Here is a 23,318-nt window from a genome sequence, read left to right on the forward strand (position 1 = left end):
TAACATATTTTATTTTCTAGTTCTTACAGGAGGTGTCATTTATTCTGCTTAAATATACCCTTTACTGTTAATTAATTAATTTATTTATTTTTTCAGCGGTACGCGGGCCTCTCATTGTTGTGGCCTCTCCCGTTGCGGAGCACAGGCTACAGACGCGCAGGCTCAGCGGCCATGGCTCACGGGCCCAGCCGCTCCGCGGCATGTGCGATCTTCCTGGACCGGGGCACGAACCCGTGTCCCCTGCATCGGCAGGCTGGCCCTCAGCCACTGCGCCACCAGGGAAGCCCCTTCCTTTCATTTTGCTGAAAGTTTTTATCGTGAAGGATGCTGAATTTTACTTTATTTTGGCATTTAATATTTTGGTGGATTTTGTCAATAGATTTTCTGCCAGATCTTTCCAGCATTCCTTGAATAAACGTTATTTGGTTATAACACACACACACACACACGCACACACGCACACACACACAGTTTCAGACAGACAGAAGAAAAAAGTAAGATTATTTACCACCAAAAGATTCTTACTGAAAAATCTCCTAAAAGCTATTCTTCATTAAAAAGATGGAGGGAGGGGGACCAAATGGAGGGATATGATGCATGAAGCAAGGAAAAAAATAAGTCAGTAGGATATGTTGGTAAATATAGTATACCATTGATTGTAAGACATTGTAAACTAATTTTAAGTAGAATTAAAATTTTAAGACAACTGTAACATAAAGAACTGAAACACACTATTGGATTCAATTTGCTAACTTAATAAGATTTTAATATCTATGTTCATGAGTGACGTGGGTCTATAATTTTCTCTGCTTGCATTGTCCTTGACCAGTTTTGGTACCACTGTTACACTAGCCTTGATTAAAGAATTGGGTAGCTGTCTTTTAAAATATTATCTGGAATAGTTTATATAAAGATTATGGTAATATAAGACAGATATGGGCTTCCCTACTGGCGCAGTGGTTGAGAGTCCGCCTGCCGATGCAGGGGACGAGGGTTCGTGCCCCGGTCTGGGAAGATCCCACATGCCGCGGAGCGGCTGGGCCCGTGAGCCATGGCCGCTGAGCCTGCGCGTCCGGAGCCTGTGCTCCGCAACGGGAGAGGCCGCAACAGTGAGAGACCTGCGTACCAAAAAAAAAAAAAAAAAAGTCTCAAGAGCTAACATGAAGGGTTAAAGATGGAATACTTTTGGCATGAATAAGGATAATAACTGCAATTGATTGAGACACGTCATATATGCAAAAAATTCCATCAGTTCATCATGACAACTAAAAAACTAAACTCATTGATCATTTTTGGAGAATGCTAGGAAACTATACCACTTTCTGAACACTGGTAAATACTCAGTTTTGTTTTTTGTTTTTTGCGGTACGCGGGCCTCTCACTGCTGTGGCCTCTGAGCTGCGGAGCACAGGCTCCGGACGCGCAGGCTCAACGGCCATGGCTCACGGGCCCAGCCGCTCCGTGGCACGTGGGATCTTCCCGGAACGGGGCACAAACCCGTGTCCCTTGCACCAGCAGGCGGACTCTCAACCACTGCGCCACCAGGGAAGCCTTATACTCAGTTTTTTATGCTATCATTCTTGTACAAATATATCTAAGAATACCAAATGGTTGAGGGACAGTTCTTTATTACAAACTCCAGCTAATAAATGAAGACAGAACGGAAGAATATCATTCTTTTGTAACACCCAATGAAATAATGGACCTATGCAATAATCATCAACAGCTGCTAGAAGCCTATGTGAAAAGCCGATGGGGAATCTTACAATGATGAATCAGGCTGACAACACCTGAACCCACTGATCAATCCTAGCATCATAAAAAGATAGACAATCCAACATTATGTGCCTTCCAATGTAATACAACAGGAGGTAATGACTTGATACTTGCCGAAAATGATGAATCTAAAACCCATCACAGTTCTGGATCTACCAGAATCATTTAAAAAACGCTACAGAGATGCAGTCAACAAATCCCAGTCTGGGAAAATTCACAGGACAAAGGACCAGTTTTCTTCATCAGATAAATTTCCAGAAGAAAAAGGGTTGGGGGGTGATGAGAGAAAGGGAAACTAGAGATTAAAAGAGACTTAAAAGACATATCAAAAGAACGCAGTGGTAGACTTGTTTGCATCCCGGTTTGAACAATTAATTGTAATCTAATGTTTAAAACATAAGACAGAAATTTTAACATTGACTGTACATTTATATTAAACCTCTTTAAAAATGAGATTTTGGTGTACTGAAGTCTTTTTTTTTTTTTTTTTTTAAGTCTCCTCTGGGTCTTAGTTGTGGCATGCAGGATCTTCCTTGCGTCATGCAGACTCTTTAGTTGTGGCATGCATGTGGGATCTAGTTCCCCATCCAGGGAAGTCCCTTAAGTTTTATTAATAAAATATGTCTGAGATTTGCTTAAAAAAAACACACTGGGAAAAGGGGAAGGATGAGTGGGAGGTAATTGATGAAATAAAATTGGTCATGGGTTGATCACTGTTGAAGGGGTTGATGGGTGCACAAGAGTTCATCATACTATTGTCTCTACTTCATGTATGTTTGAATTTTTCCATATGAAAAAAGTTGACACAAAATAAAGACATCCTGTAAGTGTGGTCTCCCACAGTCAATACTTAGGAGTGAATCTGACTCAGAACCCAAACATCCTTTCAAAGGTGCGAAAAGATTTTGATTCTTACCAAAGATTGGCTTAACCTGGAGGTTAAGAGGATGTATCAATAGTTTACCTTTCAAAGGCAAACCGTCTGCATTTTCTTCCTTCTCACACTCGGAAACCAAAATTAATCTCAGGACCAGATGCATCCTCCTCTCTAACCCTCACCACCACCACCACGCGCAGCAAAAATCTTTCTATAGTGTTGTCACGTGAGGGATCGAAGTTTGACTCAGAGAAGGACCGCCCCTGTTTCCAGGATGATTCCGAAAAAGTAAAAGGGGCGAGAGGCTTGGAAACCCGAGCCAACGGGGTGACAAGATGGCCTGCGGAGAGCAAGAACCAGGATTTGCGCCAGAGTTCAAGATTATTATCGGTTTCCTCCTCTTCGACTCCCTTCAACCTGGTGGAGGGCGGGGTAGGCGGATGGGGCGGGCTTCACGGGCATTTACAGCCGCCCGGTTCCAGTTGGGAGATGGCTGGATTACAGGAGGCTTGGCGAGCCTCCCGCCGACCTCTCGGAGGCCGCGCGCCAGTCTCCGCAGTGGGAGGGCGGACCCAGGTGTCGGGCCTGGGAGAGGCAACACCCCAGCGCGGATTCCAGGAGCGCGCACTCAGCCCCGGCCCGGCTCCCCGATCCTGTTCTCCAGGTCGCCCGCGAGGCGCCGTCGATTATATAAACAGCCGTCATCCGCCTGTTAGGTGACGACTGGGGACACGGGGACCAGGACACAAAACCCTCCGCCCCACCCCCGGACATTCATTCAGAATCATCCCTGACACAGCCCACATTCGCTATATCCAGTATTCAAAGCCCGAGTCGTTGACGTCAAACACTTTATCTCGTAGTTTCCTTTCCTTGTACGCAGATTTAGTTTCCTTGCTAGAACAGGGGAGCTTCCCGGACTGATGTATGTTGACTTCATACTTTCTTTCTTCCTCCTCTAACCCCTGACGCTTAGCGCAGATCTCAGTGAGGTAGCTGATAACATTTACTAAATTGAAACCATCCTCTAATTCCTCTTTCCCACAAAGGACGTCTTGGCAATTCCACTCAGCTGTCGTGGACCAGCTTCACCTCACCTCCTCCAGGATGCCTTCCCCAGTCCGGTTCCTGGCTCCTTCTGTAGGAAGGTGCACACTACCAAAGTGGTAGCGCTGACCTCAGAAGACTGTGAACTTGAGGGCAGAAGCAGCCTCTTACTCATTCTGGCTTCACCCTCCCACCCTTCTTGCACAGTTCTTAGTGAATGAAGGGACACTGTGTGACACAGTTTAAATCTGGGGAGATCTTCCCCCTTGATCCCTGACCTTGAACTGCGACCACTCCCTCTTTTGTCCCTTTCCGAGAGGAGCACTGTTGAATCTTTCAGAAGCTGACAAACCTGAAGAGGGTCCTGGCCACTCACACAGTGATATGGCTGGGAAGTCAAGTGGTCACTGAGGTCGAGGGCCTAGATTTCCATTCTCTAGTTCAAGGTGTTTTCTGCTCCTCCGCACGCTGATAACAGTACTAACAACAACTTGTTTACAGAGTTTAACAGTTTACCAAATAGCTTCATACACATTACTCCATTTGTTCCTCACAACCTCTTGAATTAGGTTTCATTACCTCCCCATATTCCAGATACGGCACTGGTCCTCAGACTCAGGTCTGTTAACCCAAAGCACATACAAAAGCTATCGTTTTTTTTTTTTTTTTTGCCATACGCGGGCCTCTCACTGTTGTGGCCTCTCCAGTTGCGGAGCACAGGCTCCAGACGCGCAGGCTCAGAGGCCATGGCTCACGGGCCTAGCCTCTCCACGGCATGTGGGATTTTCCCGGACCAGGGCACGAACCTGTGTCCCCTGCATCGGCAGGCGGGCCCTCAGCCACTGTGCCACCAGGGAAGCCCACAAAAGCCATCTTGAAGAGATAAAATACTATAAAATATGTGACAGCGTGGTATAACAAATAATAACCTTTCCATGGTATTGCCTTCTACCTTGACACCCTCAACTCCTGTATTATTTTCTTTGGTCTGCTATAACAAATTGCCACAAACTAGGTGGATTAAAACAAGAAAAACTCTCCTCTCACAGTTCTGGAAGCTGAATGTCAGAAATCAAGGTGTCAACAGGGCCATGGTCTCTCAGAAGGGTCTAAGGAAGAACTTTCCTTGCCCCCTTCAAATTCCTGTGTTCGCTGGCAATCCTCGTCCTTCCTTGGCTTTCTACAAGCATCAATCCAGTCTCCCTGCCTCTAGACTTACCCTGTTCAATCCATCCTCCATGACAGAGGCCAACATAATTCCCCCCCTCCCCAAATTTTATTACAAACATTTTCAAAACAGAAGAGTTGGAATATTTTACAGGGACCACCCAAATACCCACCACTTAGATTCTATCATTAGCATTTTACTATAATCACTTTATCAAGTGCTTTTTCCATCTATCCATCCCTTTATCCATCCATCAGTCCATTTTATAATTTTATGCATTTTCAAGTAAGTTGCAGACATTCAAATGATGTTTAAAAACATAATCTCATCATGTCAGGACTTGCAGAACTTTCAATGGACTTTCCATGATGCACCCTTTTGCTAAAGGTAAAGCCCAAACACAACTCCGTATCATTATTGTAAGTGCCTCCAGCCTAATTCCTCCTGCAATGTGCTTCCTACTTTTCACTCCAGTGAGATCAAAAAATTCCCCACTCACCATCTAGTTTGTCACCTCCCTGACCTGCTCTTCTTGTCCCTTCTCATGAGATTGTCCTCAGCCTCCAGGACCTCAAGTATCTCCTTTCCCAGAAAGCCTTTCCTGATACCCCACCTGCCTTTTACCACATTAGTGTAGATGCACCTCTTCTTGAGCAGGCAACAGTCCCCAGGGCATCCCTCCCTCAATCACTGCACTTAGCTCTATAAATCATAACAATCTGTTTATGTGTCTTTCCCACCTCTGACCCCACATGAGAGCTTCCTGAAAAATCATGGATCCTGCTTTATTTGCCTATTGTCCTTGGCACCTAGATCAGTGTGTGGCATATGTGGGTGGGTCCCCAATAAATATTTGTTGAGTGAATGCATGTTTTGTTTTGTCCCTTCTGACAGCACCTCCTGCCTTTATACCATCTTCTCCCACACAGCCTGGGTCCAGATCCTCAAGGTAGACCTCAGAGGCTAAGAATGAAGAAAAGAAACCCTGGACGTTATCAATGTCCTCCAGCCAAAGACCCCCAGAAACACACTTGTAGTTGAACATGTTGGGTTTATTACTCTTGGCATCAAAAGAGAATGCACACCATAGGGAAATGTGGGACAACTCAGTAAGAGAGTGTTAGAATGAAAACCTGTAATAGGATTTGGGTTTTGGTTACGTGATTTAGGGGAGGGTCTGAGGAAGTAGGGGTTTGCTCTAGATAGAATGCTGTCAGAAAGCAGGGTAGATTCTATGACTATCTCAGTCAATCCTCTCTACAGGGAGGGGAGATCAGAATGAGGGTAAAGAAGTAACAGCATTTTTTTTTTTTTTTTTGGCCAAGGGAAGGGGTGTTTGGTATTTTGTGGGTGGCATAGTGACTGTTTTTTCACCTGTGCTCGGATAGAAATATGAGCTGGGCTTGCTTTGTCTCATATGATTTCAGAGTGAACTTGTCTGAGGTCATTGTTTTGTAAGATAGTTTATGCCTAATAGAAGAAAACGTGGTTTATCTGTGAGTGTCAAGCCAGCTTCTGAATGTCAGAGGCGGCTATTTCGTTCATTCTCCATGTTTAGGTGGGGAATTGGGCAAAGGATGAATTAGTGGGGCTGGGGCATGTGTGTTTATCTTTGCAGAATCTCAATGCAAGAAACTTCTCAAATAGAGCAAGGCTTGCGTTTATCTCCAGTGTCCAACCCCCAACTCAGCCATATGATCTCAGGTCACAGGGCTGACACATTCAGCCCTTACGGTCATCAGCCCCATGGCCATGGAGGGGACTGGTAACTGCCAGCACTGGTGAAGCTGAGTAGTGACTAGAGAGGGGCCGGCTGCCTTGGATGGCCTTGGCTGCGACCTCTCCCAGACATCCTTCGTTCACCCAGGACAGAGACTCTGCAGCTTGTCTCCTTGGCCTGGCTGTTTTTGTTTGTCATCAACAGCCTCACAGTTACTCACCTACCTATTCATTTGAGCCCTGAGGAAAACCTATCAGACATGAATTATTTGTTGGTTTTGTGACAGTGGCCTCTGACCAGACAGGTTGAACCCCCTGGACCCCAAGGGCCTTGTTGTCTCTGCTCTCTGCCTTTTGATGATCTCACTCATGCCATCAGTTTCTGGGATCCAGTGACTCACTGCAGATGCCTGGCACCTGAGTTCTCTGGGGATACTCTCCAAGGACAGGCGGGCATGAGGCTGTGACCTTGCCTCCTTCAGTCCACTGCTTCTGTCTATTAGTGAGTCCTCTTCCCCCACAGAGCCCTTAACATCTACCAAACAACAGCTATGATGCTACTGCCTCCGGCCTTCTGCCTTCTTGATGCCTTTCTGCCAAAGATGACACCTCTCCTGTTAAATGTTCCTGACTTTCGCTTTCACTTCCTTTTGTTTGGTTTTTACCAGTTGTGCTTGCTTTCTGTAAGACTTTGAACAGATTAATTAAGTCTCTGGGATTCAGTTTTTGCATCTGTAAACTGTTGGTAATGATAATTTCCTCTTACTATTTACTATTGTTGTGTGATTTAGTTTTTTTGGTTTTTTGTTGTTGTTTTTTTTTTTTGCGTTACGCGGGCCTCTCACTGTTGTGGCCTCTCCCGTTGCGGAGCACAGGCTCCAGACGCACCGCGCCGGCTCAGCGGCCATGGCTCACGGGCCCAGCCGCTCCGCCAGACTGGGGCACGAACCCGTGTCCCCTGCATCGGCAGGCGGGCTCTCAACCACTGCGCCACCAGGGAAGCCCTGATTTAGTTTTTTTAACTACACACGTAATTAGTGTATACATTCACTTGTAAAAAATTTAAACCAGACAGGTAGAATGAAAGTCTCCTTTAGTCAGTGTCCCCCTAGATCCTAGTTAGATGTTGTCCTTCAGGACATTTTTCTGTGCATTTACATACATATTTAGGTGAATGTGTGTGTATATATTTTAAAAACAGCTATAAAGTGAGGATGGTGGGGATGGTGAGGATATCTGTTTGTGGACCAAGTGAGGTTGATGGTTTAAAAAAAAGCTGTGTCTTTGTAAAAGCAAATCAATAGATCATGCCTAAAATGGAAAAAGCATGCAGTAATAATATAATCTTGTTTACAGATATGGAGACAAATACCAAAAAGCAAATCACCTAAAAGAGTTGAAAGTGGTGGATATGGGTGGGGCTGTGAGTTTTTCTCATTAACTCATTGTTTGCCTTTTCATGTGCAGGTATAACTTCGATCACACTCCCCCAAAATAATCTGTGTTCTGTGTTCCTTTTTTTTTTTTTCTCGATGTGGAGATCTGCTGCCCGCTCACTCCCTCAGACCAGTTCACACACTTCCTTCCTCCTCCTCCTCTCCATTCCTATGCTCCAGCCTTGTGCAGCCCTCGTGGTCCATTCTCCACCAGCAGCTAGAACCATCTCTGTAACATGCTTCATCAGGGTGTGTTTCTCCCCACTTAAAAATTCTCTGAAAACAAACTAGTGGTTACCACTGGGGAGTAGGGTAGAGGGAAGGACAAGATAGGGGTAGGGGATTCAGAGGTACAAACTGTTATGTATAAAATAAATAAGCTACAAGGATACCTTGTACAGGGATTGTAGCCAATATTTTATAATAACTATAAATGGAGTATAACCTTTAAACATTGTGAATCACAGTGTTGTACACTCGTAATTTATATAATATTGTACATCAGCTCTATCTTAATTTTTTTTTAAGCAAAGAAAAAATGTCTCTGAGGCTCACCTAGGAGAGCAGGGTTAATATTAAGCCTTTTGCATGGCAAGCTCCATGTCCCTCTCAGCTCCAGCCCCAGGCACGAAAACATCCGTACCATACACAACATCAAGGTTAACTACCTGCCATTCTCCAGACACACCTTGTTCTCTTGGGCTTCCCTGGCTCTGTACTCCCTGTTCCCTCTGACCAAAACTTCCCTGTGTATCTCTAATATGGATCATAACTCATAGTGCAAAATCTCTTGCACTTTTATATTTTAAAATTTTTAAATTAATTTTTATTGGAGCATGGTTGAGTTACAATGTTGTGTTAGTTTCTGCTGTACAGCAGAGTGAATCAGTTATACATATACATATATCCACTCTTTTTTAGATTCTTTTCCCATATAGGCCATTACAGAGTATTGAGTAGAGTTCTCTGTGCTAAGCAGTAGGCCTTTATTAGTTATCTATTTTCTATATAGTAGTGTGTATATGTCGTTTCCAATCACCCAATTTATTCCTCCACCCTTTTCCTCCCTGATAACCAAAAGTTTGTTTTCTACATCTGTAACTCTATTTCTGTTTTGTAAATAAGTTCATTTGTACCATTTTCTTTCAGATTCCACATATAAGCGATGTCATATATTTGTCTTCCTCTATATAACTTACTTCACACAGTATGACAATCTCTAGGTCCATCCATCTTGCTGCAAATGTCATTATTTCATTTTTTTTATGGCTGAGTAATATTTCATTGTATATTTGTACCACATCTTCTTTATCCATTCTTCCATCAATGAACATTTAGGTTGCTTCCATGTCCTGGCTATTGCAAATAATGCTGCAATAAATATTGGCGTGCATGTATCTTTTTGAATGATGCTTTTCTCCAGATATATGCCCAAAAGTAGGATTGCTGGATCATATGGTAGCTCTATTTTATCTTACACTTTTATTTTATTTTATTATTTTATTTTTTTGGCCACACCACATGGCATGTGGGATCTTAGTTCCCAAACTAGGGATTGAACCCATGCGCCCTGCAGTGCAAGCATGGAGTCTTAACCACTAGACCGCCAGGGAAGTCACCTATCTTGCACTTTTAAGCTATAGGTCTTAGAGATCTTCACAAGTCACTCCAAAGAGGTCTTCCACATCCTTTTTAATAGCTACATGAATTGCATTAGATAATGTATGTGAAAATGCTTTGCATGCTATCTGGCACATAGAAATTCTCAATGAATGTTTCTTTACTTCACTTAAGTTCCTATTACTCCAACATAATGGAGAAGCACTCTCACTTTCCCTTAACTGTATAGTTGTGAGATCCTTCATCAACCCTGACAAGAGCTATGTAATTTTTTTTCTTTTTTTTTTGTCATTCAGTACCTGGTTTATTTTACTTATCATAATGTCCTCCAGCTTCATTTATGTTGTCACAAATGGCAAGATTTTCTTATTTTTTATGGATGAACAGCATATATTCTTTATCCATTCATCTATTGACAGACACTTAGGTTGTATCCATATCTTAGCTATTGTGAATAGTGTTGAATGTGATGAAGCTATCTCTTCAAGACATGGATTTCCCTTCCTCTGGATATATATCCAGAAAAGGGATTGCTAGATTGTATGATAGCTCTATTTTCAATTTTTTTTTTTTTTTTTTTTTTTTGTGGTATGCGGGCCTCACTGTTGTGGCCTCTCCCGTTGCGGAGCACAGGCTCCGGACGCTCAGGCTCAGCGGCCATGGCTCACGGGCCCAGCCGCTCCGCGGCATGTGGGATCTTCCCAGACCGGGGCACGAACCCGTGTCCCCTGCATCGGCAGGCGGATTCTCAACCACTGCGCCACCAGGGAAGCCCTATTTTCAATTTTTTGAGGAGCCTCCATAATATTTTCCATAATGGCTGTACCAGGTTACATTCCCACCCAGGGTTCTCTTTTCTCCACATCTTTCCCATCACTTATCTCTTGCCCTTTTTTTTTTTTTTTTTTTGCCTCACCCTGTGGCTTGCAGGATCTTAATTCCCCTGCCAGGGATCGAACCTGGCTCCCCTGCAGTGGAAGCACAGAGTCCTAACCACTGGACTACCAGGGAATTCCCTTGTCTTTTATTTTTTCTTTTTCCTTTTTTGCGGTACGCGGGCCTCTCACTGTTGTAGCCTCTCCCGTTGCGGAGCACAGACTCCGGAGGCGCAGGCTCAGCGGCCATGGCTCATGGGCCCAGCCGCTCCGCGGCATGTGGGATCTTCCCGGACCGGGGCACGAACCTGTGTCCCCTGCATCGGCAGGCGGACTCTCAGCCACTGCGCCACCATGGAAGCCCATTTTTTTTTCTTTTAAAATTTATTTTATTTATTTATTTTTGGCTGTGTTGGGTCTTCATTGCTGCATGCAGGCTTTCTCTAGTTCCGGTGAACAGGGGCTACTCTTCGATGCGGTGTGCGGGCTTCTTATTGCGGTGCCTTCTCTTTGTTTATGCAGTGGTTTTAAATAGATCGTGAATTAAAAGTTACTGATCTCCATCCAGTTCCCCTCATATCCTTCCTTTGTTCTTTTTTAACCCACTCAACTCCTTGGAGCTCTCCCAGACACTGTGTTTGCTTGCCTATGCCTCAAAGGCCCTCTCCCACCCACCTTCCCTCCATCCACTGGGGAAATATTTCCCTTTTTCCGAGACCAGACTGTATCACTTCCCCTGTGAAAGCTGCTCTCCCCCAGAGAAGAGCCCTCAGTCATCTGGGCTGCCTTCCTGTCCCATTTGTACTGCTCACATTACTCCTCAATTAGCTCAGCCTTTTAAAATAATTTATTTATTTATTTATTTATTTATTTATTTATTTATTTATTTTTGGCTGCTTTGGGTCTTCGTTGCAGTGCACAGGCTTCTCATTGCGATGGCTTCTCTTGCTTTGGAGCTCTAGACGCTCTGGCTTTAGTAGTTGTGGCTTGCAGGCTCTAGAGCACAGGCTCAGTAGTTGTGGCGCACTGGCTTAGTTGCTCTGCAGCATGTGGGATCTTCCCGGACCAGGGCTCCAATCCGTGTCCCCTACATTGTCAGTCAGATTCTTAACCACTGTGCCACCAGGGAAGTCCCTAGCTCAGCCTTTTGAAGGCAGACTGTCTTAGCATCTTCAGGGCTTAGCACATTGCCTGGCACATAAAAAAGGCCCCATAAATATTTGTTGGATAAGAATCTTCAACTTTCTGAAAGTCTAATCTCTCTTTTCTATATAATATGCCACATACAGAAGCAGCAGCACTTATAGTATAAAGGATAAAGGAGACCGTTTAGAGTCTTACTAGCTGTGTGATTTGGGGTAAGTCACATGACCTCTCTGAGTCTCAGTTTCTTGACCTGTAAAAGGGGGGTAAAGATATCTACTTCATGAGGATGAAATAAATTAAAATATATAAAAAGTGCTCTAGGGCTTCCCTGGTAGCGCAGTGGTTGAGAATCTGCCTGCCAATGCAGGGGACACAGGTTCGAGACCTGGTCTGGGAAGATCCCACATGCCACGGAGCAACTGGGTCCGTGAGCCACAACTACTGAGCCTGTGTGTCTGGAGCCTGTGCTCCGCAACAAGAGAGGCCGTGATAGTGAGAGGCCTGCACACTGCGATGAAGAGTGGCCCCCGCTTGCCACAACTAGAGAAAGCCCTCGCACAGAAACGAAGACCCAACACAGCCAAAAATAAATAAACTAAATTTTTTTAAAAAAGTGCTCTAAAAAGTAACATGTATTATTATTGTCCCTTCTCAAAACTCATTTCCAACTTAGTTCTGACAAATCTTCTTCCCAGGTCTAGTCACTTCTGTGAGACCATCTCTCTCCTCTCCATCTCTGTTCCCCATTCATTCCTGGTGCTATCGTTTCACTCTCCAGTGTCCTTCATCTAAGTTGATGGGCTCTGTTCTGCACTAATTCCTCCTGTGACTTCTCTGCAGCCTTTGCCTTTCCCCTCTTACGTGTAAATGAATCTTTACAAGCCTTGTCTTTTCATTCTCTTAACAGTGTCTTTCACAGAGCAGAAGATTTTAATTTAATAAATTCCAAGTGATTAGTTTTTCTTTCAAGGATTATCCTTTTATTGTTGTATCTAAAAACTCACCATAAAACTAAGCTTATCTATATTTTATCTTATGTTGTCTTACAGAAGTTTTATATTTTACATTTAGATCTATGATTCATTTTTAGTTAATTTCGTGAAAGACGTAAGATATATGTCTAGACTTTTTTGCATGAGTGTCCAATTACTCCAAAACCACTTGTTGAAAAGACTATCTGTTCTCCGTTAAATTGCCTTTGGTCCTTTGTCAAAGAAAAAAAAAAAAAAGAATCTTTACAGCTTCCTCGGAGCCATCCCACGAACTTTGGTGGGGTCCTTTTCCTCCACCTCCTGGAAGCCCCTCCCTGTCCTTCCTGCCACACGCACCACCCCTGGCCGGTGAGATGCCACACTCTACACAGGGACGGGTTTGGTGAGGGGAGCGCAGAGTCCGCAGGTCCCGAAGCCAGCTTTCCTCCCCGAGACGCAGGGCAGGGCAGGACTGTGAAGCAGGGGAGTGTTGAGGGAAGGGGAGGAAGTCAGAGGGAGAGGCTCCTGAACTAATTGGCAGGCTGGATGCCAGCAGCATGCCAGTGATGTTTTGGCGACAGGTCACCTGGGAAGAGGAAGGGAGGGAGGGACAGTCCGTCATGTGGGTCAAGACCCGAGAGGCACGTGGGGCTCTCTCAACGGCACTCCAGCTCATTAGGCTTTTCTAGGTCACTCCCTGCGCTGCTGTCTCCCTCAGGGGTGCCCCTGCCCTGCCTCACGCTTGCTTTCATGTCTCTGACTTGGTCTCTGTGACTCACGGTCCATGTGTCTGACTCTCATTGTGTCTCTCTTTGTCTCTCTGTCCCTGGGAGTCAGGAATCAGGGTTCTAACACTGGGTTGGGAGGAGAAGCCCTTGAATCTCAGTCTTGACTGTGCACCTCGTTAGCCTTGACCTTGGGCAAGCAAGCCTGGGCCCTGGTTTCGTCCCTGTAATTCCCCTGGAGCGGTTAGTGACATTTTAAAAATAAAAATAAGAAGAAGCTTTAAAGATTATAAATTTCTATATAAACATGAACTATTCTTTTTGTTTCTGTCACTGCTCATAATGTCCTATGCTTACCTAGGGCTTGATGGAAGAAAGGTTCACATGTTGAGGTATGGGGAAGTCACTCTGGCTTATGCATGATTTGCTTGATCTTATGTTAACTGGAACAGCCTGTCTTACAGCCTGTCAAGCATGCATCTGCTTTAACCATTAAGGAAAAGAGTGCATTTAAAAACCAAAAATGGAGTAACTGTGGTTCAGGCGTTCAAAATGGAACAAGGTGGCCATTATGACTGTGGTTTCAGACAGGTTCCTGCATTACTGAGAACTTGAATTTTCTCAACTGTATCAAACCCAAGGACACCACCAGCCATTTTCAAAATAATATTTGCTAGCAGCTGCCAGCTGCAACCTTATGGTCTCAAGTTCTCCCCTTGTAACTATGCAACCATTTTGGACCCCAACCAATCCTTCTTACCAGCTCCAATCCTAATTCTTGACAAACAACTTATGTAACCTTGTGGTTTTTGCCTTTATAAGCCTCCCCCATTTGTAGTCTGTGCTTTGGAGTCTGTGTTTCCCAGGCCATAGTCCTCAATTTAGCTTGAATAAAACTCTTCTATTCTCTTTATAGATTGGTTATTGATTATTTCCGTGGACATTGCACAGTTCACAAAGCAGTGGGACGTCTGACAGTCAGCTCAGCTTCACACGCCCACCGTTGAACTCCCGACTTCCCACCGAAACGGGTCCCTCACGGTCTTCCCTACAGTCCCTGGCAGCTCCATTCTCCCAGGCATTTGAGCCAAATCTCTTGGAGCTTCCTGACTCCTATCTTGCTCTCATATCCCACATCCAACTCAGCAGCAACCCTGTCAGCTCTCCATCAACTCACATCCAGAAGTCAGCCCCTTCTCATCATCTTCGTTCCCTACCAGACTCACTTCACTCAGGACCAAAGAAAGTCTTCACAGTGGCCTCAAGACCACACACCGTCAGCCCCTCACCTCTCTAACTACCTACCACTCTCCCCACTGCTCCGTCTCCTCCAGCCACATGGCCTTCATGCTAAGTCTCACACATCAGTAGCTTTTGCCCCTGACTTTCCCTCAATCTGGACCACTCTCCCTCCAGATAAGCAATTGGCTAATTCTTTCAAGTGCTTCAAATCCTTGCTCAAGTATTACCTATTGAAGTTATAACCCTGCTCACCCTATACTGCACCTCTATCTTACCTCCAAGCTTTATGTTGTTTTATGATACCTACTACACATTTCACTTATTTATTTGTTAACTATCCATTTTCCCCATTAGAATGTAATTCCCATGGGGGCAGATTCCTGTCTGCTTTGCACTCTGCTGAGTTCCCAGCTCCCAACAGCATCTGGAACATAGTAGGTACTTAGTAAACATTTGTTGCATAAACGAATATAAATTATTTCCTTTGATCCTTAAAACAATTATTTGATGTAAGCATAATTGTTTCTGCTTTATAGTCACAAAAATAACAAGAGTAGAATCAAATCTTGAAAACCCCACTGTTTCCAAGTGGGGTGTGTGTTCCTTCATTCTCTGCAGGTTCTTACCTAGTTTAGTCAGGGTGAGCAAAGGTCTCAGTCTTCTCAGTTCAAAATGAGGGATTTAGACTAGTCGATTTCCCATCTGCTAGAGAATGATGCCTCCTTAGCTGCTTCAGTCCAAGTTCTTCTCTTTTCTCCTAGCCTCACCCCTTCCTGGGTCCAGGGAAGAGAGGCTAAATGGTTTACCAGGTCCACTGGGAAACTGTGACCACAGATTCATGAGAAACCTTTTCATTTCTAGCTTCCTACACACCACCTATCTCACTGGTTGACTCTGATTCTGTCCAGGAAATAGGATGACTACAAAGAAAAAAAGAAAGAGAGAGAGAATAAGAAAGAGAAAACGATGCAGGAGAAGGCAGAGAAGGAGGGAGAAGGAGTTGGCAGGTAAGTGGATGTTTGGGAACATTCTGCAGAGAGGCAGTGGTTGTGCACTGTTGTCCAACTGAAACAAGATATCTTATCACTTTGTCATTACTTCCTCCCTTGTGATCCCATCTCAACACCCAAATCTCCTTAAGAGCTTTCCCCATTTCCCTAACAGCTCTTGTATCAACCCAGTTGCTCATTCCAGGAACTAGGAATTCACCCGATTTTCCTCTCCCTTACCCTCCAATGACCACTCCAACACTCTCATCAGTTCTGTCTACAAAATATATTTCAAATTGGCCTGCTTGTTTCCACATCCACTGGCTCCTATCTAACGTAAGCCACCATCATCTCTTGCCTAAGTTACTGGAATCAATTTCTCTCTTCAGGATGACCATCTTGCACAACTCTGGGGGATGCCACTAGCATGTAGTGGCTCTGGGTCTCTCCCATTCCACACTTGTCTTAATACACTACTCAAAACTTACGAGCCGGGACTTCCCTGGTGGTGAAGTGGTTAAGAATCTGCCTGCCAGTGCAGGGCACACGGGTTCAAGCCCTGGTCCGGGAAGATCCCACATGCTGTGGAGCAGCTAATCCTGTGCACCACAACTACTGAGCCTGCGCTCTAGAGCCCACGAGCCACAACTACTGAAGCCCGCGCGCACCTAGAGCCGGTGCTCCGCAACAAGAGAAGCCACCGCAATGAGAACCCCGCGCACCGCAGAGAAGAGTAGCCCCCGCTGGCCGCAACTAGAAAAAGCCTGCTCACAGCAACAAAGACCCAACACAGCCAAAAATAAATAAATAAATAACAAAAAAACTTAAGACCTGCATATATGGTCTCTGCCTAAGTTTTCATCCACCTTATACCATCTTTACCCCCCACCTCCCCATGCACCAGCTTTGGGGTTTTGTTTGTTTTTTGTTTGTTTGGCCACTCTGCACAGCTTGTGGGATCTTAGCTCTCCAACCAGGGATTGAACCCATGCCCTTGACGGTGAAAGCGCTGAGACCTAACCACTAGACTGCCAGGGAAATCCCCCAGCTTTGTTTAAATTAGCCCAAATTGTTCTTGCCTTAGAGTCTTTGCAAAGCTGTTCCCTCTGCCTGGAACGTCCTTCCCTCCTCTCTGTGCCTGATGAACTCTTATTCATTTCTCAGGTCTCCTCTTAAATGTCACCTCCTCAGAGAGGCCTTCCTCAGCCCCTCATCTAAATTAGAGCCCCCTGCTATCGGTCTCTGTGCTGGATCTTTATAAAGTTGCCAGATTTAGCAGGTACAAATACAAGACACCTACTTGAAATCTGAATTTCAGATAAATAATGAATTTTTTTTTTAGTATAAGTATGCCCCCAAACTTATTTGGAAGTTATTTATATATTTTTAAAATTCATTATTTACCTGAAATTCAAATTTGCTTGTATTTTACCTGGCAACGCTAGATATGTGGATTGACTTTATTCCCATTCTATTTGATTGGACAGTGAAAAACTATTTCTCAGAAACTTTTGCAGCTAGGGTTCTGGACATGAATTAAGTTCGGCCAATTAGATGTTTTTTTTTTTTCTAATTTTAATTATTTATTTTTGGCTGCATTGGGTTTTCGGTTGACCAAAAGAGTGAAAACAGACAACCTTTGGGTACATGCCAGAGAAGGAGAGAAAGAGAAAAGTGGAAATAAAAACATACACAGGGAAAAGAGAGAGAGACAACTAGAAAGAGAGACATAGGAAGAAACAATAGAGGCCATGGGAGCCAGCCAGAGGTACAGCTGAGAGAGCCCTACGCTGGCTCCTACCGCTTACCCCACAGCTTCAGTGTCCTTAAGCCCTTAACAGGTAAGGCAGAAAGATGGAGAGGAGAGGGGCCTTTGGAATGACAGCCACACACCAACACTCAGAGGCCTGCCAAAGCCGCACAAACCAGGATCCCTGCTTCCTGGCCCCGGGGCCCCAGATGTAGGTGTGCCAGCCACCTGGAATGACATACCCTGGCGATGTGGACACACATGCCAAAAGCGAACCGGGGCGCCCTGCCCACCTGTACACCGCAGGCCAAGGGGGAGGCGAGATTCGGGCAATTCGGGGCGATGACGGGGGCTACCCACCCCGCAGCTTGCTACCTTGCCCCCAGAGCGCCCCCTAGCGACCACCTCCTCGGCTCGAGACCTAGATGTCCCTTCCACCCTCCTCCTCCAAACCTCACGGGGGAACGGGAGAACCAGATGAGGTGTTACGCAAGCCCTGATGTTTACCTCCTGCAGGGGGCTCCTCCCTCCCTATAAAGCCTGACGTGGTGGGGAGATTGGCGGAGACAGACTGGTTGAAGAGAGAGGCGATCCCAGGAGAGCGCCAGAAAGCGTCAGAAAGTTAATGAGGGAGGCGGAGAGAGGGGCAGCGACGCAACCAGCAGCAGAGGCGCTCAGCCATCTGCGTAGCCCGAAGGTGGTCACCACGGTCGCGGAAGGGACGGCGTCCGGACGCTGGCTCCCCATGGAGGCATCCGAGCTGCTGGGCCGGGGGCTGGTGCAGCGCCTGGAGCAGCTAGCGACGTGCCCGCTCTGCGGGGGCCCCTTCGAGGACCCGGTGCTCCTGGCGTGTGAGCACAGCTTCTGCCGCGCGTGCCTGGATCGCCGCTGGGGGACCCCGCCGGCCCCCGGCCCCGAGGCGCCCCCCACCGCCTGCCCGTGCTGCGGCCGGCCGTGCCCCCGCCGCAACCTGAGGTCTAACGTGCGGCTGGCGGTGGAAGTGCGGATCAGCCGCGGTCTGCGGGAGAAGCTGGCCGAGCCCGGGACCCGAGCGGGGAAACACCGAGGGGGCCGCATCCCCACCATGGGCTGCCTGGACCCGCACGGAAAGGTGAGGCAGGGGTGCGCTTCGCGAGTCCGCAGCTGTCGGCCGAAAGGGCCATCCGCGGGCTCCCTGGGGAAGCGGGGAATGGCACCTCCCGAGCTGGGGCCCTTCTCGAAGTTTAGTCAAAAGATGGAGCTGGGGAGAGAAAAGCAGAGGACGAGCGGGCGGCAACTGTCAAGTGAGAGATGCCGGGAAGGAGTTGACGCTTTGCCCAGAGCGAAGCTGGAAGGATGCCCGAGTCTTGTGAGAGGGGCTGGAGGAAAGGGGTTGGGGCGCTAGACAGAACACGAGGAGACCCCTAAGGCCCGGCGAAGAGCGCGGGAACTGGGAGGCTGGGGAAAGACGCCGCTAGGCGCCCCGGAGGCGGAGGCCAGGAGGAGGGGAGGGTGCTGGGTGCCTGGGAGGTTGGTGAGGGAGATCAGAACTAGCCCAGCGGAGGAGAAGCAGGAGGGAGGATGGACGAAAGCTGGACTGGAGGGGCGGGGAAGGAGGCGGCTGTCAAAAGTTGGGAAGAAGGGAGGGAGGCAGATCCAAACTCCCCTGTAGTGTCGTGGGGTAGGTCCCCGGGCTCCGGCGTGGGCCTTGCTGTGTTGTTATCGTTGTCCTCGGCTCCTCCCAGGACCCCAGGCAGAGGCGTCCACGGGTGGAGGCAAGGTCCGGGAAACCAGACGTTGGGACCTCTGGCTCCTCTCCACATCCCACCCTGATCACCCACCCACTTAGCCTCCCGGGCCTCCTGGGCCCTGACTCTTTGGCCGTCAACCAACCCCATTCCCTTGCCGACCCCCAGGCGCCCCGCATTCCCGACTGGCTTCTCGCCAGTAGCCGAGCCGGTCTCGAGTCTTGCTTCCACCCTTTGAAGTCTACATATACCTAATTAGTTTAGGTGTAATTGGCATAATTAGGCAAATTGCCTTTCCTCTCTCCCCTTCACCATCCTACTGGTCTGCCCCAGTCTTTCCCACTAGACTGCGAAGCCGGAAGAGGGAATCCTAGTATTTAGATGGGGAGCATCCAGCGTCCTCTCCTGGCTCTCATGGTACCTGCAGATCTGCTGGGCCTTCTGGGACACATCCGAGTCCAGCCGCTTCCTTGGTCAGGGTAGAGAGACACAGAACAAAGGGCCCTATAAACGACACTGGGCTTTTATGGCAAGAGGGGAAGCAGCTTTATTATAAGGCTTTTATAAATGAACTCTTAGCCTAAGGACTCTAAGTGTGTGTTTGGTCTGTGTGATGGAGGAGGCGGGGGATGCTTATCTGGGATACACCCTCAGGAAGGTGGATAAGGATGAGGGCCACTGGGAAAGAGAAGGGGGGCGGGCTGGAAGGAAACGGAACGGTGAGGACTCTGGGGGCAAGAAAAAGGCCTGGATGAGGCTGGGGAAGGGGAACTGAGAGGCTTTGCGGCATGGCAAAGGGAGGAGGACGGTGGGGGTGGAATTAGGAGGAGGAGAAAGTGGTGGCTGAGAGGAAGGAAAGGTCATGAAAGGGGAAGGGGGAGAATGAGAGGAAAAGGGAGCACAGGGGATAAAGAGGTGAGATCAGCCTGAGCTGCACGGAGGGACCTCACCAAATCAGACCCAGCTACCCGAGGAGGCGGGGGGGAAGAGCTCCCACAGTAGGAAGCCCAGAGCTCACATCCATGTTGTTTTCTGCCCACCCCAGGATACGAAGAAGACATGGAAAAGGTGAGTTCCATTTTTACTGTTTCTTCTTTTCCACTATCAGCTGCCACATCCATCACCTTCTTACAGGAGCCACATCTTTGTCCCCGCTCACAGACAGGTTTTCTGGGTGTGGCCTCACCCTTTTCTGCTCCAGAGATGTGAGTGGGGACATCAGAGGGCAGAGGGTGTCTACCAATTTCCTGACCCTTCTCCCTCATCTATCCAGGTTTGATGCCCCAACTCCCAGGTCATCTAACTCAGAGGACGATCTCCCTGAAGATTACCCAGTGGTCAAAAAGATGCTTCATAGACTGACGGGTAAGGAGGGCAGAAGGGAGGGAACTAAATGAAACGCTGTTTTCAGTTTGTTCCCTTTTCTCTCTCAAAAATGATCAAGTCCTTTTTGATGTCTGTATTAGTTTCCTAGGGCTGCCATAGGAGAGCATTGCACACCGAGTGGCTTAAACAATAGAAATTTATTGTCTCATGGTTCCAGAGGCAGAAGTTAAATGATTCTAGAGGTAGAAGTCAGGGTGTCAACAGTGTTGGTTCCTTCTGGGGGCTGAGAGGGAGACTCTGTTCCAGGACTCTTTCCTAGCTTCTGATAGCCTCAGGCGTTCCTTGGCCTGTGGATGGCATTCTCCCTGTTTTCACAGCATCTTCTCTCTATACACACTTGTCTTTGGGTCCAAATTTCCCCTTTTTATAAGGACACTGGATATATTGGATTGGGGTCCACCCTAATGACCTCATTTTAACTTGATTACCTCTGTAAAGATTCTATTTCCAAATACAGTCAAATTCTGAGGTATTGGGGGGGCTTCACAACTTTCTGAGGGGGGGACACAATTCAACCTATAACAAGGTCTATCCTTCATTCCTCATATTCCAGCTAGTCTCTCCTCTTACCTGTTCATATACTCACACAACAGACCCCTGGGGGTCAGCTGCTTCTGGGGAATCCCTGCTGCCACCACTTCTCATCACTCCCTTCCAGAAGTGTCCCAGGATTCCCGCGTCTCCTTGCCCCTGAGGCTCTGGGCCTTCTCTGCAGCTTCTGGGGAGTTCCTTCCATCACTTCCAAGGCTGCCCTCTGCCCTTCTTTAAACTGCCTAGAGAAGGTGCTCCGCCTTCTTGGTCACCCACCATCCCACCCAACCCAGATTGCTTCTAGCACTCCTAATCCAGAAATCTTTCCTCAAAGCACCCCATACACACAAGGCCAATGATTAGTTCTTTCTGGTCCCTTTGGCTATCACTACCTTCTCTCTCCTCTGCCCTGCGCTCCCTATAGAAACAGGCCCATCTACTCCCACCTGTTCCTGCGGGTGGTGGGCTGGTTTCTCAGGATACTTTGGATTTCTCCCTCTGGCCCTCCCCTCTGTCAAGTGCGGTGCTGGTATCGGTCTTCCTCTTTAGCTCCATCTTCTCCATCCTGTTCACTCAGCTCCCACCCCACCCCACCCCCTGCCCCAGATGCTGCAGGTTGAAGTATCAGTCCTCACCCTCCCTAGAAGTCAGACAAGCCTCACTCTGCAGCCAAGCCCACAAACCCGGGCAACCCCTCCTTCAGTCTCTGCACTGTGCCCCCTGCCCTGGGCCAGCAGGGTCCTTCTCCAAGTCCAATTCTCCATTAGGAAGTGGCCCATCAGCGCAGGTTGGGTCTTGCCCAAGCCTGCTCTTCATATGCCTTCACCCTCTTTGGTCCTACAGCCGCCTTTTGAGCTGCTGTGGGCCTCTTGTGTACCCTCTGCGCATCCTCTCCATCCTCTGATTCGGAAAGCCCGCTCACACAGTCCTCCCCCTGCTTTCTCCTCTCCAGCCGACCTGACCCTGGATCCTGGCACCGCTCACCGCCGCTTGCTGGTCTCCGCGGACCGCCGCAGCGTCCGACTGGCTCCACCGGGGACACCCGCACCCCGCGACGGCCCGGCGCGCTTCGATCAGGTCCCGGCGGTGCTGGGCGCGCAGGGCTTCGGGGCTGGCCGCCACTGCTGGGAGGTGGAGACTGCGGACACCGCCTCCCGCGGAGACTCTTCCGGGGAGGATGAGGACGACGGGGAGAGACGCTACGCCCTGGGCGCGGCCGGGGAGTCGGTGCAACGCAAGGGCAGAGTAGGCCTATGTCCCGCGGGGGCTGTGTGGGCCGTGGAGAGTCGCGGCGGCCGCCTGTGGGCGCTCACGGCCCCGGAGCCCACCCCGCTGGGCGGCGCTGGGCCCCAGCCGCGGCGCATCCGCGTGGACTTGGACTGGGAGCGGGGCCGTGTGGCCTTCTACGACAGCCGTTCCCTGGACTTGCTCTTCGCCTTCCAGGCGCCCGGTCCCCTGGGTGAGCGCGTCTTCCCGCTGCTGTGCACCCGCGACCCCTGCGTCTGCCTCTGCCTCGTGCCAGTGGAAGGCTGAGAAGCTCACCCACAACCCTTATTCTGGCTTGGTCCGAAATAAGTCTGCTTCCTCTTGGGCACGGAAATCCTTACTCATTCCAGGCATCATGTCCACGCCCATTGCCGGTGTACTGATAAGCACCCCCCCCACACACACACCTACATTGTCTGTTTTCTCCCAGATAGTTAGGACCTCAACTGGCCTCCAGTTTCCACATCCATGCCTGAAGTTAATTCATTCCTGCCCCCCCAAATCTTGGGATGCTTCTCTCCCTTGGTTACCCCAGTACTTCCCAAGGGATCTCTCCCCTTCTATCTTTCCCAGGCCTGAATTGGGGTACAGGTCCTGCCCCATCAGTACTGGTAATTGGCCCATGTTTAATACACAGAGGCCCTGCTGGTCAAACATTTACCTCCCACCCCTGCCTCTCCTCCTGGCAAAGAAGGGCCCAGTGCCCTCTCCACAGGTCTGAGGCTTACGCTTCCCTGCCTCGTCCATTCTGAGGTTTCTCCTCAAGAGAAACAAAAGCCTCCTCCCCCAAAACAAGAGGCTTGACTCTGGCCTGGGCCTTAGGGCCCTCTTTTTGGGGGAGATGGGGGCAGGCCAGTTCTACTTCACCATGGTGGCTTTTTATGCTTACAGTCTTTTCCCATTAAGAACCTTCTTAAAACTTCCCCCCTGCACATACTCACAACAAGCAACCAATGATGCCACCTCTCCTTTCCTCAACCTGGGAATGGCCCAGACACACCAAATTCACCCTTGTATATAGCCTCACTTCTTTCCTTATATGTATAAATGGGCCCGTATTTAACACA

The 23,318-nt window shown here is 48.1% G+C and overlaps 1 protein-coding gene across 1 annotated transcript; it reads left to right on the forward strand.

Moving 5' to 3' along the window:
• The first annotated feature begins 18,021 nt into the window (after positions 1-18,021).
• Positions 18,022-23,318, forward strand: RNF39 (ring finger protein 39). Its single transcript, XM_059075468.2, has 4 exons — positions 18,022-18,452; positions 20,114-20,136; positions 20,342-20,433; positions 21,938-23,318. The coding sequence occupies exons 1-4, from the start codon at positions 18,087-18,089 to the stop codon at positions 22,516-22,518; spliced, it is 1,062 nt and encodes a 353-aa protein (XP_058931451.2). The 5' UTR covers positions 18,022-18,086; the 3' UTR covers positions 22,519-23,318.

This window comes from Kogia breviceps, chromosome 10 (genome assembly GCF_026419965.1).
Source record: "Kogia breviceps isolate mKogBre1 chromosome 10, mKogBre1 haplotype 1, whole genome shotgun sequence".
Classification (NCBI taxonomy): domain Eukaryota; kingdom Metazoa; phylum Chordata; class Mammalia; order Artiodactyla; family Physeteridae; genus Kogia; species Kogia breviceps.